Consider the following 14,395-nt stretch of genomic DNA (forward strand, 5'->3'; position numbering starts at 1 on the left):
GGAACATGGTTTCAGGATGGAGGTGGAGCAACATGGTGTCAGGATGCAGGTGGAGCAACATGGTGTCAGGATGGAGATGGAGCAACATGGTGTCAGGTTGCTGGTGGAGCTACATGGTGTCATGATGCAGGCGGAGCTAAATTGTGTCAGGATGTTGGTGGAGCAACATGGTGTCAGGATGCAGGTGCAGCAACATGGTTTCAGGATGCAGGTGGAGCTACATGGTGTCAGGATGCAGGTTGAGGAACATGGTTTCAGGATGGAGGTGGAGCAACATGGTGTCAGGATGCAGGTGGAGCAACATGGTGTCAGGATGGAGATGGAGCAACATGGTGTCAGGTTGCTGGTGGAGCAACATGGTTTCAGGAATTCAGGTGGAACAACATGGTGTCAGGATGCTGGTGGAGCAACATGGTTTCAGGAATTCAGGTGGAACAACATGGTGTCAGGATGTTAGTAGGTGGAGCAACATGGTGTCAGAATGCAGGTGGAGCAACATGGTTTCAGGATGGAGGTGGAGCAACATGGTGTCAGGATGCAGGTGGAGCAACATGGTTTCAGGATGCAGGTGCAGAAACATGGTTTCAGGATGCAGGTGGAGCAACATGGAGTCAGGATGCAGGTGGAGCTACATGGTGTCAGGATGCAGGTGGAGCTAAATTGTGTCAGGATGTTGGTGGAGCAACATGGTTTCAGGATGCAGGTGCAGCAACATGGTTTCAGGATGCAGGTGGAGCTACATGGTGTCAGGATGCAGGTTTTGCAACATGGTTTCAGGATGCAGGTGGAGCAACATGGTGTCAGGATGCAGGTGGAGCAACATGGTGACTCCATATAATGGATGTAGTGTCAGAATATCCTGGACGATGTTCAGTCTGATCCTTTTGCTTTGTGATGTTTTCTTTGATGATTGTTCCTTTCTAGTCCAACTGCTTTGATCTGCATCGTTCTTTTCTTTCAGGTTTACATTTGTTCAGTGTTGTTTAGAAATGTCATTAGTCAAACTGAATGTTTTCTTTACTGTGTTTATGTTTCCTGCTGAAACACACACACGATTTCCTCTGTGTGTGTGTGTGTGTGTGTGTGTGTGTGTGTGTGTGTGTGTGTGTGTGTGTGTGTGTGTGTGTGTGTGTGTGTGTGTGTGTGTGTGTGTGTGTGTTGAGCAGGTTGGTGTGTTTCTCTCTGTCTGACTCAACATGTGGGACGTGGATGAAGAAGACCCACCAGAGTGTGTGGACAGGTAAGAGACGTCCCCCCCTCCTGCATTCAGTCAAACAGCAAACAGAAGAATGGACACTAAATGTAAACTCCATAGAAAGATGAAATGTAGTAAAAGTGGCTCTGCTGTATTGACTCGTCTCAAGGCTCAGTGATTTCAAGTCATCCAAAGTGAGCGGAAGTGATTTCAACAGGCAGCAGAAAAAGAGCTGTAGTAAAGGACATGAGGTGCAGAGACATTCCACCGTCCCCATGATCAGTCCCAATGTGATCATGAAAGACACAAGGACAAGCAGTGGAAAGGACAAAGACTAGAAGATCATGTGTTGTCTTTCAGGTCAGAGTTTCTAACTCCTCTTAAGCTGATCCAAGGTCAGAGCAGTGTCACCTTTCCAACAGGGAGTTTAAAGGAAGTGGACGTCTCCACATGACACTGAAGTCCAAACGTCCCACATCACTAACTTACAGTTTGGTCCACAAAGATTTGTCCAGAGACAAAGCTTGTCTCATTTTGTTCTGTATATTACCACAGGAAATAGAAATGAAACCCTCCAGACTTCAGCTTTAATTCAGAGGCTTCAACTAAAACATCCCATAACAATGTGAGGAACTAAAGGATTTGAACACAATCCCTTCATGTCAGAGGCTCAAAAGTCACTGAACCAATGAAATAAGAGAGAATCAATCCTTCATCTCTCACACTTGTTGAAAAGCCTTTGCAGGCAATGACTGGCTGAAGTTGTGAACTCATGACGTCAGCAGGCGCTCGCTGGGTTTCCTCTATTTTAATGCTCTTCCAGGCTTCACCGCAGAGCCGCTCACTTGATGTTGCTTTGTGGGCCTTTCTAATCCTAGTTTAATCTGTAAGAGGTGAAATTCAGAATACAGATTATTGTGGGAAAAGTCAGAGTCAAGATCAGATGCTCCTACTTTTCCAGGAACTTTGAAACAAAAGGCAGATTGGAAATGACATGAAGGTTATTGAAGTTCTTTCATCAAACATATTTTTACTGATCAATTCCTGAAAACTTTTCCAGAAGAAAATAACATTAAAGTTCTTTTGTTGAAAACAGGAAATGAAATGATAAGAACCAAGTGTGATCTGTTGATCTAATACAACATTCTGACTGTGTGTGTGTGTGTGTGTGTGTGTGTGTGTGTGTGTGTGTGTGTGTGTGTGTGTGTGTGTGTGTGTGTGTGTGTGTGTGTGTGTGTGTGTGTGTGTGTGTGTGTGTGTGTGTGTGTAGAGGTGAGAAGCTCAGACACACAGCAGGGTCTTCAGTATCCAGCAGCTTGTCTATGAAGAGTGACCGGTCCAAACGTCGTCCACCACACTTCAGTACTGAACCTGGACCTTCAGACACAAAGTAAGAAACTCTTTCTTTTCTTTTATTTCCTCAAAACCAGAGTGAGAGAAGTTGTGCTCACTCTAAGATTCACTTCCAGTATTTTAGTACAAGAGTCCAAACTGCAAACTGACCAGCAAAGTCTGATCCTACACTCTTTCAAAAGTCCTATTTTGATGATGAATCTGCTGGTTTCAGAGCCCTGAGGAACACCAGAGGAGAGGGGGATGGGGGGGATGTAAAAGATTTGAACTGAATGATGTCAATGCAACTAAAGACAAATCTGTATGTTGCTTGTTTCCCTCTGTCCCTGTCCTCTCACTTCATCACTTTCTATATTTGAACCTTCAACCTGAAGAACAGAAAGTCTCCTCCACTGAGTCTGGTTCTCCACTTTTCTTCCTGTTAAAATGTTTTTTCTTTCTACTGTTGCTTTGACTTGCTGTGGTGGAACAGTTGAGTTTGTTCTCTGTAGAAGTACCTTGAGATTATTGTGGTTCTCTATGAATTGAATTGAATCAAATGGAACCAATCCAGTGATGTGATGGACAGTCTGATGGACGTCAGTCTGTAGAGGAGGGTTAAATGGAGTTGGAGACACAGGATGTACTCAGATTCAAGGAGGAGGAGGAGGGAGAGCAGGATGAAGAGGAGGAAGAGGAGGAGGAGGGTAAAAGTCCAGAGTCAGCTGCAGTCAGGTGGTTGATGGTGATTCTGATGAGAGTTTCTGTTTCTGAGCTTCATTGAGGGAAACCAGACTGGAACTGTTCATAATGATTATTGTGGGAAAAGTCAGAGTCCAGATCAGATGCTACTACTTTTCCAGGAACTTTGAAACAAAAGGCAAATTGGAAATGACATGAAGGTTATTGAAGTTCTTTCATCAAACATATTTTTACTGATCAATTCCTGAAAACTTTTCCAGAAGAAAATAACATTAATGTTCTTTTGTTGAAAACAGGAAATGAAATGATAAGAACCAAGTGTGATCTGTTGATCTAATACAACATTTTGACTGTGTGTGTGTGTGTGTGTGTGTGTGTGTGTGTGTGTGTGTGTGTGTGTGTGTGTGTGTGTGTGTGTGTGTGTGTGTGTGTGTGTGTGTGTGTGTGTGTGTGTGTGTGTGTGTGTGTGTGTGTAGAGGTGAGAAGCTCAGACACACAGCAGGGTCTTCAGTATCCAGCAGGTTGTCTATGAAGAGTGACTGGTCCAAAGATCTTCCAGTAGACTTCAGTACTGAACCTGGACCTTCAGACACAAAGTAAGAAACTCTTTCTTTTCTTTTATTTCCTCAAAACCAGAGTGAGAGAAGTTGTGCTCACTCTAAGATTCACTTCCAGTATTTTAGGGAACTGAGTTTTAGTCCAGATGGAGTTTGTGGAGGATTTGAGAGGGAGAGCAGAGAGAAGGAAACAGGTGGAGGTGACCAGGGTGTGGAGCAGTGTGGAGATGCTAAAGGGTGAGAGGGAGGAGCAACAGTTCTTGATGTTACCAGGGTGGAAATATGCTGACTCAGTCATTCTATTGATGTGGGTTTTAAATAACAGAGTGCTGTCGAGGAAGACACCCAGACTCCTCACCCTGACTGGAGGGGAACCAGAGGAGCTGTCCATGATGGTGGACAAACTAGGAGCTTTAATGGACCTGAATCATATGAGGAGAACTTCTTTATCACTGCTGAGTTTGATCAATTTGAAGAAGAACCAGGACTTGATGTCCTGTAGATAGTCACTGATGGAGGTGGGTGGGAGGGTGAAGGTGGTTTGGTGGAGACGTAGAGCTGAGTGTCGTCTGCATAGCAAATAAACTTCATGATGTATTTATGAGAAATATGGGCAAGTGGAGGAGATGGACAATGATGAAGGTGGGACCAAGTACAGAGCCCTGGGGAATACCAGAGGAGAGGGGGATGGGGGGGATGGAAAAGATTTGAACTGAATGATTTTTAACTTTAAAGTTATTCGACCAGAATCCATTTGGGAAACATGAAACATGTAGGATCCAGTTTCAGTTGTTGATGTTGATCTCTGATACATTACTCCCTTTCTGAATGGAATTCGTCATGTCACTCACACAAACACATAATTCCAGCATTTAAATTTAAAGGAACATACCAGTGTGTTGACCTCTTGCTGATTAATGATCAGTTTCACAACATTTAAGAATATTCTGGAGGTTCTAATCCTCTTTCTCTGAGAAAGTCCAGTCTTTTATTTTGGGCTGAATCGGTCCATTGTTGATCATTTTGCTTCAGCTTCTGCGACGCCATCTTTGATATCCCAGAAACCCTTGTGGCAGATTTCCCAAGATGATGTCAGTTAGGAAACATCAACACAGTTTGATGTTTTGTTTGTAAACATCAACTTTGGTGGATCGATTTGGGAAACTGCAGGTTGGAAATGAGTCCAAATGAGTGTTGATGGTCTTGTTTTGGTGTTTTGGTTTATTCTCTCTGCAGAAGGGAGATGTTTTATGGGAAGTAGATTTTGAAGATTGTTTTTCTGGTAGAGTAACTTTAAATGTGGAACTACAGTTTATAACTATTAAATATCCTCACAGTATTTTCACAAAGTCTGACTTAGTGAATCAAAGTCTCAGTTCTTCCATGTATCTTCCATTGTTCCAGTCAGTCTGTTCCTGATGTTGTGTTTGTTTTTAGCTCTGACTCTGGGTTTCCATCCAGCTGTGTGTCCATGAAGAGTGACCACTCTATGAGGGAACCCTTAAACTTTAAATGTGGAGCAGGAAGTGGTGATGAGGGGTGAGAATCAGTGTTTGTCTCAGGATTCCTCATCACACCACACAGCAGCTTTAACAAAGTCAACATGTTTCTGCAGCGTGAGCCAGCAGAGCTCCCAGCTTCTCCCTGGTGGCTCCGCCCCTCAGCATCAAAGACATCTGGACTCCACCTTTATGGTGAGAACACGTCTCCATTCAACACTTTACTGTCACATCATGAGACAGAAGAAGCTGCTGTGACTTCCAGCTGAAACATGAAACAGACACTCAGCTTATTAGATCCATTCAGGTCCAAAGTGAAACAGTCCAACCTTCATCCAGCTTCCAGGCTTCACTGATGCTTGAAGCTGCTTCTCCTGGAGATCCCACATGAAGTGTGATTTGGCTTCACATGTTGTCCATCCTGCTCTCTGCACTGGATTTACACTCACATCTCAATCTGGCTTCAGTTTCAGCTCAAAGTCAACTCCAGATGTTTCTCTGTTCCAGCTGCTGGAGGACCACATGGTGACTTTCATGAAGAAGGAGCTGAAGCAGATGAAGAAGCTCCTGAGTCCAGATTACCCAGCATGCTCAGAGAGTGAGAGGGAGGATGAGGATGAAGAGCAGAGGAGCAGCAGAGAGTCATTTCTGAGGATCACCCTGGACTTCCTGAGGAGGATGAAGCAGGAGGAGCTGGCTGAGCGTCTGTGGAGCAGTAAGAGGATTTGATCTCATTTCACAGGATGGAGATGAAGCTGATATGTTCTCAGCTGGAGCAGAAAGCAGTCAGAAACAGAGTCCATCCAGAGAACACAGGTCATTTCCAGGTCCGACACAGAAAGTGTGAAACAGGCAGAAAGTCCAAAACAAGCAGCAGAGAAGAGGAGACACAAAGAGAGTTCCTGAACTCTGCTGCTCATGTGATGCAAACATCTGCATCAGATCAGAGGCTGTTTGGTCTCCACTGAGGAGCTGGATGGAGCTGATGGAGGAGAAACATCTCCACTAACACACTGTCATCTTCACATTCAATGTCAAACACACTCAACTCATTCTTGGTTTCTTCTTTTCAGGAGCTTCTGCTGGAGTCTGCCAACAGAAGGTGAAATGTGCCCTGAAGAAGAGGTTCCAGGTTGTGTTTGAGGGGCTCTCTAAAGCAGGAGAGTCCACCCTCCTGAAGCAGATCTACACAGAGCTCCACATCACAGAGGGAGGGACTGCAGAGGTCAATGAGGAACATGAGGTCAGACAGATTGAAACAGCATCCAGGAGAGCAGCCAGAGCAGAAAGCAGCATCAGACCAGGAGACCTCTTTAAAGCCTCACCTGGAAGATCTCCACCAATCAGAACAGTGCTGACAAAGGGAGTGGCTGGCATTGGGAAAACAGTCCTGACACAGAAGTTCACTCTGGACTGGGCTGAAGACCAAAGCAACCAGGACGTCCACTTCACATTTCCATTCACCTTCAGAGAGCTGAATGTGCTGAAGGAGAAGAAGTTCAGCTTGGTGGGACTTGTTCATCACTTCTTCACTCCAACCAAAGAAGCAGGACTCTGCAGCTTTGAAGACCTCCAGGTGGTCTTCATCTTTGACGGTCTGGATGAGTGTCGACTCCCTCTGGACTTCCAGCACCCTGAGATCCTGACTGATGTTACAGAGTCCACCTCAGTGGATGTGCTGCTGACAAACCTCATCAGGGGGAACCTGCTTCCCTCTGCTCGCCTCTGGATCACCACACGACCTGCAGCAGCCAATCACATCCCTCCTGACTGTGTCGACATGGTGACGGAGGTCCGAGGGTTCACTGACCCACAGAAGGAGGAGTACTTCAGGAGGAGGTTCAGAGAGGAGCAGCAGGCCAGCAGGATCATCTCCCACATCAAGACCTCACGAAGCCTCCACATCATGTGCCACATCCCAGTCTTCTGCTGGATCACTGCTACAGTTCTGGAGGAGGTGTTGAAGAGCAGAGAGGGAGGAGAGCTGCCCAAGACCATGACTCAGATGTACATCCACCACCTGGTGGTCCAGGCCAAAGTCAAGAAGGTCAAGTATGATGGAGGAGCTGCCACAGATCCACACTGGAGTCCAGAGAGCAGGGAGATGGTGGAGTCTCTGGGAAAACTGGCTTTTGATGAGCTGCAGAAAGGAAATCTGATCTTCTATGACTCCGACCTGACAGAGTCTGGCCTGGATCTCAGAGCAGCCTCACTGTACTCTGGAATGTTCACACAGGTCTTTAAAGAGGAGCAAGGCCTGTACCAGGACAAGGTCTTCTGCTTCATCCATCTGAGCCTTCAGGAGTTTCTGGCTGCTCTTCATGTCCATCAGACCTTCATCCTCTTTGGAATCAACCTCCTGGATGAACAACAACAAACAGTCCTGATGAAGAACAATCTCCACCATCTCCATCAGAGAGCAGTGGACGAGGCCTTGAAGAGTCCAAATGGACACCTGGACTTGTTCCTCCGCTTCCTCCTGGGTCTTTCACTGGAGACCAATCAGAGTCTCCTCCGAGGTCTGCTGACACAGACAGGAAGTAGCTCACAGACCAATCAGGAAACAGTCCAGTACATCAAGAAGAAGCTGAGTGAGAATCTGTCTGCAGAGAGAAGCATCAATCTGTTCCACTGTCTGAATGAACTGAACGATGGTTCTCTGGTGGAGGAGATCCAACAGTCCCTGAGATCAGGACGTCTCTCCACTGATAGACTGTCTCCTGCTCAGTGGTCAGCTCTGGTCTTCATCTTACTGTCATCAGAAGAAGATCTGAAGGAGTTTGACCTGAAGAAATACTCTGCTTCAGAGGAGGCTCTTCTGAAGCTGCTGCCAGTGGTCAAAGCCTCCAACAAAGCTGTGTACGTGGTTCATGAACAAATATGTAGAACTGAGTCCATGACAAACATTGAACTGGTTTTCATTGTTGTTTCTTCTTCAGGTTGAGAAGCTGTGGTCTGTCATGGAGAAGCTGTGGAGCTCTGTCCTCAGTCCTCAGCTCTCAGTCCTCCAGTCTGACACATCTGGACCTGAGTAACAACGACCTGCAGGATTCAGGAGTGAAGCGGCTCTCGGCTGGACTGGAGAGTCCTCACTGTAAACTGGAAGCTCTCAGGTTCTGACATTATTGATCATTAATATCCACCACTCTCTGTTCTCCTGCTCACATCTCTAGAACATCAGTAAAACATCTCAGTAGAACACTGCAGCCTCTTGATATTTTCTCCTCTATTAATCAGGAAGTAAAACTACAAAGTAAAGTTTCCAGTGTAAGTTCAGGTGGAGAGCAGCAGCTTTACTTCCTCCACTCACTGTGTTTGTGATGCTCCATGTCACAGAGTTCTGCCTCAGACTCTGACACCGACACGACTACGAGCAAGAACACCACACATGAGACAAGCCCAGCAGCAGCAGGACACTCACTTCAGGTGTGCTCCTGTGGCTGGATGAAAATATCATCACTTAGGAGGCTGAGGATCCACCAAGGAAAGAGAGGAGGATGAGAGAGCAGAGGCAAGAGCCTCACAGTGAGCAGTACTTCTTATGAAGCACAGCGACGGGACAAAATAGAATAGAATAGTTTATTCTAGTGATGGCCAGATGAAGCTTCATGAACCACTGTCTTTACTTTCTGACCCTCACACAGAATCTGTGTAGTTTTCTTCTTTTCATTTTAAATGAATATAATCTTAGGAATCCTACTGTCACTACTTGCTGTCTTATTAATGTGTAGAAAGGTGAATGAAATGTCGACCTCTTCTATGTCAGGAACTCTGAAATTCTTCATCCTTTATGATTAATTGTGTTAATTGTTATTATTAAACTATGAATTCAAATTCTAAATGAATAGTTTTGTACAGTATATCTTGATGAGACTGATATAAATTGGCATCATTTCCTGTTAAACAGGTGGTGCCCCGAGGTTTTCTGATGCTCATCAGATTCCATGTTTTGTTCATGAGTCATGACTCTTTGATCAATACTAATCAGTGTTGCCACAGTTAGTTTGAAAAAGTAATCCAAGTACTGATTACTAGTTACTCCTTTTTGCCACAAACTCAGTTCTGATCACTGCCTGGCCTCCTGCTGTTAGATATTTAACCTTTAACCTTCATTAAACTAGTGATCTATTTATATATTTGCACTGTCTGCTCTATCTGCTCTATCCGACCTTTTAATTACCCCCCTCTGGGGCAAATAAAGTATCTGATTGATTGATTGATTGATTGATTGATTGATTGATTGATTGATTGATTGATTGATTGATTGATTGATTGATTGATTGATTGATTGATTGATTGATTGATTGATTGATTGATTGATTGATTGATCGATCGATCGATCGATCGATCGATCGATTGATTGATTGAAAAAAAAATACAAAAAGAGTTCAACATCTCTGCAGTTCTTGTAGCAATGATATGGTTTAGTGTTGACATTTCTTGGTTCCAATTCTTTTGTGTCACCTGAATTAGTGAGAGTGAGTTTGTCTGTGATTGGCTGAGAGTGGAGAAGGGGGCGGGTCAGGTCGGACTGCATGCTCTGTGTGTGTCTGTTAGTTTGGAGGAGAGAACGAGCAGCCGCTTCTGTTTAATAATAAAGTGTCTTTGTAGAGAAGAATCTCATCCTGCTGGACGCCACAATAGTAATGCTACAATAGTAATGCTAAAATAGTAATGCTACAATAGTAATGCCACAATAGTAATGCTACAATTGTAATGCGACAATAGTAACGCTACAATAGTAATGCTGCAATAGTAACGCTACAATAGTAATGCTGCAATAGTAACGCTACAATAGTGACGCTACAATAGTGACGCTACAATAGTAATGCTACAATAGTAATGCTACAATAGTAATGCTACAATAGTAATGCTACAATAGTAATGCCACAATAGTAATGCTACAATAGTAATGCTACAATAGTAATGCTACAATAGTAATGCTACAATAGTGATGCTACAATAGTAACGCTACAATAGTAATGCTACAATAGTGATGCTACAATAGTGACGGTACAATAGTAATGCCACAATAGTAATGCTACAATAGTGACGCTACAATAGTAACGCTACAATAGTAAGGCTACAATAGTAATGCTACAATAGTAACGCTACAATAGTAACGCTACAATAGTAAAGCTACAATAGTAACGCTAAAATAGTAATGCTACAATAGTATCGCTACAATAGTATCGCTACAATAGTAACGCCACAATAGTAATGCTACAATAGTAATGCTACAATTGTAATGCGACAATAGTAATGCTGCAATAGTAACGCTACAATAGTGACGCTACAATAGTGACGCTACAATAGTAACGCTACAATAGTAATGCTACAATAGTAATGCTACAATAGTAATGCTACAATAGTAATGCTACAATAGTAATGCTACAATAGTGATGCTACAATAGTAACGCTACAATAGTAATGCTACAATAGTGATGCTACAATAGTGACGGTACAATAGTAATGCCACAATAGTAATGCTACAATAGTGACGCTACAATAGTAACGCTACAATAGTAAGGCTACAATAGTAATGCTACAATAGTAACGCTACAATAGTAACGCTACAATAGTAAAGCTACAATAGTAACGCTAAAATAGTAATGCTACAATAGTATCGCTACAATAGTATCGCTACAATAGTAATGCTAAAATAGTAATGCTACAATAAAAAACGCTACAATGGTAAGGCTAAAATAGTAATGCTACAATAGAAATGCTACAATAGTAACACCACAGTGGTAATGTTACAATAGTAAGGCTACAATAGTAACGCTACAATAGTAACGCTACAATAGTAAAGTTACAATAGTAACGCTAAAATAATCATGCTACAATAATAATGCTACAATAGTAACACCACAGTAGTAATGTTACAATAGTAAGGCTACAATAGTAACGCTACAATAGTAACGCTACAATAGTAAAGCTACAATAGTAACGCTAAAATAGTAATGCTGCAATAGTAATGCTGCAATAGTAAGGCTACAATAGTAACGCTACAATAGTAAAGCTACAATAGTAACGCTAAAATAGTAATGCTGCAATAGTAATGCTGCAATAGTAAGGCCACAATAGTAACGCTACAATAATTAGGCTACAATAGTAACACTACAATAATAATGCAACAAAAGTAATGCTACAATAGTAACGCCACAATAGTAATGCCACAATAGTAACGCTACAATAATTAGGCTACAATAGTAACACTACAATAATAATGCAACAAAAGTAATGCTACAATAGTAATGCTACAATAGTAACGCTGCAATAGTAACACTACAATAGTAATACTACAATAGTAACGCCACAATAGTAACACTACAATAATAATGCAACAAAAGTAATGCTACAATAGTAATGCTACAATAGTAACGCTGCAATAGTAACACTACAATAGTAACGCTACAATAGTAATGCTACAATAGTAAAGCTACAATAGTTACGCCACAATAGTAACGCTACAATAGTAAAGCTACAATAGTAAAGCTACAATAGTAACGCTAAAATAGTAATGCTACAATAGTAATGCTACAATAGTAATGTTACAATAGTAACACCACAATAGTAACACTACAATAATAATGCAACAAAAGTAATGCTACAATAGTAATGCTACAATAGTAACGCTGCAATATAACACTACAATAGTAATGCTACAATAGTAACGCCACAATAGTAACACTACAATAATAATGCAACAAAAGTAATGCTACAATAGTAATGCTACAATAGTAACGCTGCAATAGTAATGCTACAATAGTAAAGCTACAATAGTTAAGCCACAATAGTAACGCTACAATAGTAAAGCTACAATAGTAAAGCTACAATAGTAACGCTAAAATAGTAATGCTACAATAGTAATGCTACAATAGTAATGCTACAATAGTAACACCACAATAGTAACACTACAATAATAATGCAACAAAAGTAATGCTACAATAGTAATGATACAATAGTAACGCTGCAATAGTAACACTACAATAGTAAAACTACAATAGTAATGCTAAAATAGTAACACTACAATAGTAACACTGCAATAGTAACGCGCATGGACTTAATATAAGAAGTAACTTTAATCTGATTACTGGTTTGGAAATAGTAACACGTTAGATTACTCATTACTGAAAAAAGTGGTCATATCACTGTTACTCATCATCATCAACAGTCAAATTGCCTGATGTACAACCAGTGTTCCCAACAACATCAACTGTTTACAAAACAATAAGGACAACAGACGGTAATACAGACGGGTTTGGACTGAGGACTTAATGGAGTTACCAAAATAAACTTAATGCACTTTTCCTCTAGTTCCTACTATAGGAGCCATTTAAGGTTTCATATGGGTTTGTTTGTTTCTGTTTGTGTGTGCCCTATTATTGACTGGCCATTTGGGTTTAGAATGTATGTTTGCCCACTAGGTGGAGCTAGGGCAAGGTGGAGGTTCTAAAGCCTCCACCTAATCGATGCCAGGTGTGCAGACACAGTTTGTGAACCGGGCCAGGGAGAGTGGCAGTAGGAGGAAACATTTATTGTGTTAGAGGAACTCAGTATTGGGCGAGTCATTGAGGACAGGAATCAACAATTGGACTGTGGATATCAAATAAATACTTTGACATGTCCAAAGTAAAAACTGCTGATTGGACCTGATCAGTGTTGCTCCTGGCTGTCCTGGTGAACGCTGTTTAACCACATTTCCATTAGAATTTAAAGTATCGTATGGTTTGTTTTTCTTATTTTAACATCAGTAGCTACTAACAGCTTGTGGCAGAAGTCACCAGTTAACAGGGGCACCAGTGAAACCGAAACACCGGACAGTGAAGCATCACATCGGGGTGATTACTTGTGCATGACGGGGAAAGCTCCGATGACTCCGCCCACGCCGTGGTCGTTCTATTGTAATGGAAAACAACTGAGGCTGAGTGGAGTAGAGGCAAGGCCAGTAGGGTCAAGTGGAGTAAGGCTGAATAGGAGCTGGTGGAAAAGAGCTATTTATTACAAGTGACTGGGAATCAGAATATCTAGACAACAATGTGAATAAAGCTGTAAGAAATGCAGAATTAGGAAGAAATGTTAAACAAAGAAAACAATAACAAAGATCATCTATTGATCAAAGAAGGATTAAAAGATTCTGTCAAAAGGAAAAATACATGATACAGAGAATCTATAAAACACTAAAGAAGTGGCAAATAAATATGTGAAATATAAAAATACTTTAACTACTACTGTGAGAATGTTCATATATCTACAAAAATAAAAGTGGTGAAATGTAAGAAAAGAAGAATCCTATTAAAGACACATGGAATCTATTAAAGAGTGTAAAGAGAAAGACCCAGAGACATTTCATTAGTAAGGAAGAAATCATAGAAATTATTATCAAAAGTAAAACCAAATCTTCAGATTGAGACTAAATGGAGATGAAACCAGTAAAGAGGGTGATTGAGTTTATCTCCAAACTACTGACACACATCTGGAACCTTTGTCTTTCCAAACTGGACAATTTCCTGAGAAAAAGACTCAAATCAAAGTGAAGTACAAAACTAGAACCAAAGAAGACTGAACAAACTCCAGGACAATGTCTCTGCTCCCACAGTTCTCACAAACTAAACCATGAATGAATGAATGAATGAATTGTGTCTCTCAGAAGAATGATTGTCTCCACTGTCCCCGTCTCTCCAACCAAACACTCTGTAATGAATAGAAAGAAGTAGCAGGACGTCCAGCTCCACTCCACAGCTTCACTTCAACATCTGGAACTGAAGACATGAACAAAACATGTGGACCTCCATGTCCTCTCCTTCACGTCCACATGAAGACAAAGTCAAACCCAGAGAAGACGATCTGAAGCTCTGAGGTCCAACAAAGTCCTCATAACAACGTCCTGTCCTCTCTGTGTCTCATTACAGCCTTTCTTCATGTCAACTCTCCGACTGTGAAGTGATCTTCTCGGCTCTGAAGTCTGACTCCTCCCATCTCAAACATCTGGACCTGAGTGAGAACCAGCTGAAGGATTCATCAGTGAAGGTTCTGTGTGCTGGACTGGAGAGTCCAAACTGTAACCTGGAGACTCTGAGGTCAGTTCACTGTCTGAAGTTAGAATG

The 14,395-nt window shown here is 42.0% G+C and overlaps 2 protein-coding genes across 7 annotated transcripts in view; one reads left to right on the top strand and one right to left on the bottom strand.

Moving 5' to 3' along the window:
• Positions 1-14,395, bottom strand: part of LOC308128129 (NACHT, LRR and PYD domains-containing protein 12-like) — a 417,457-nt gene that overhangs the window by 183,340 nt on the left and 219,722 nt on the right. The gene's annotated exons all lie outside the window — the stretch shown is intronic.
• Positions 1-14,395, top strand: part of LOC308128131 (protein NLRC3-like) — a 229,169-nt gene that overhangs the window by 152,681 nt on the left and 62,093 nt on the right. For 3 of the 6 annotated variants that reach the window (XM_080493783.1, XM_080493781.1, XM_080493784.1), the window contains exons 2-10: positions 1,167-1,240; positions 2,466-2,585; positions 3,706-3,825; positions 5,224-5,325; positions 5,402-5,480; positions 5,793-6,000; positions 6,359-8,144; positions 8,225-8,398; positions 14,201-14,368. In XM_080493783.1, the coding sequence (XP_080349909.1) occupies positions 1,197-1,240; positions 2,466-2,585; positions 3,706-3,825; positions 5,224-5,325; positions 5,402-5,480; positions 5,793-6,000; positions 6,359-8,144; positions 8,225-8,398; positions 14,201-14,368 (2,801 nt within the window). In that variant the 5' untranslated portion in view covers positions 1,167-1,196. The remainder of the gene's footprint in view (positions 1-1,166; positions 1,241-2,465; positions 2,586-3,705; positions 3,826-5,223; positions 5,326-5,401; positions 5,481-5,792; positions 6,001-6,358; positions 8,145-8,224; positions 8,399-14,200; positions 14,369-14,395) is intronic. The other 3 variants (XM_080493782.1, XM_080493786.1, XM_080493785.1) reach the window with 3 other exon arrangements.

The sequence above is a fragment of the Lipophrys pholis genome, assembly GCF_963383615.2.
Source record: "Lipophrys pholis genome assembly, contig: SCAFFOLD_25, whole genome shotgun sequence".
NCBI classification, from domain to species: Eukaryota; Metazoa; Chordata; class Actinopteri; order Blenniiformes; family Blenniidae; genus Lipophrys; species Lipophrys pholis.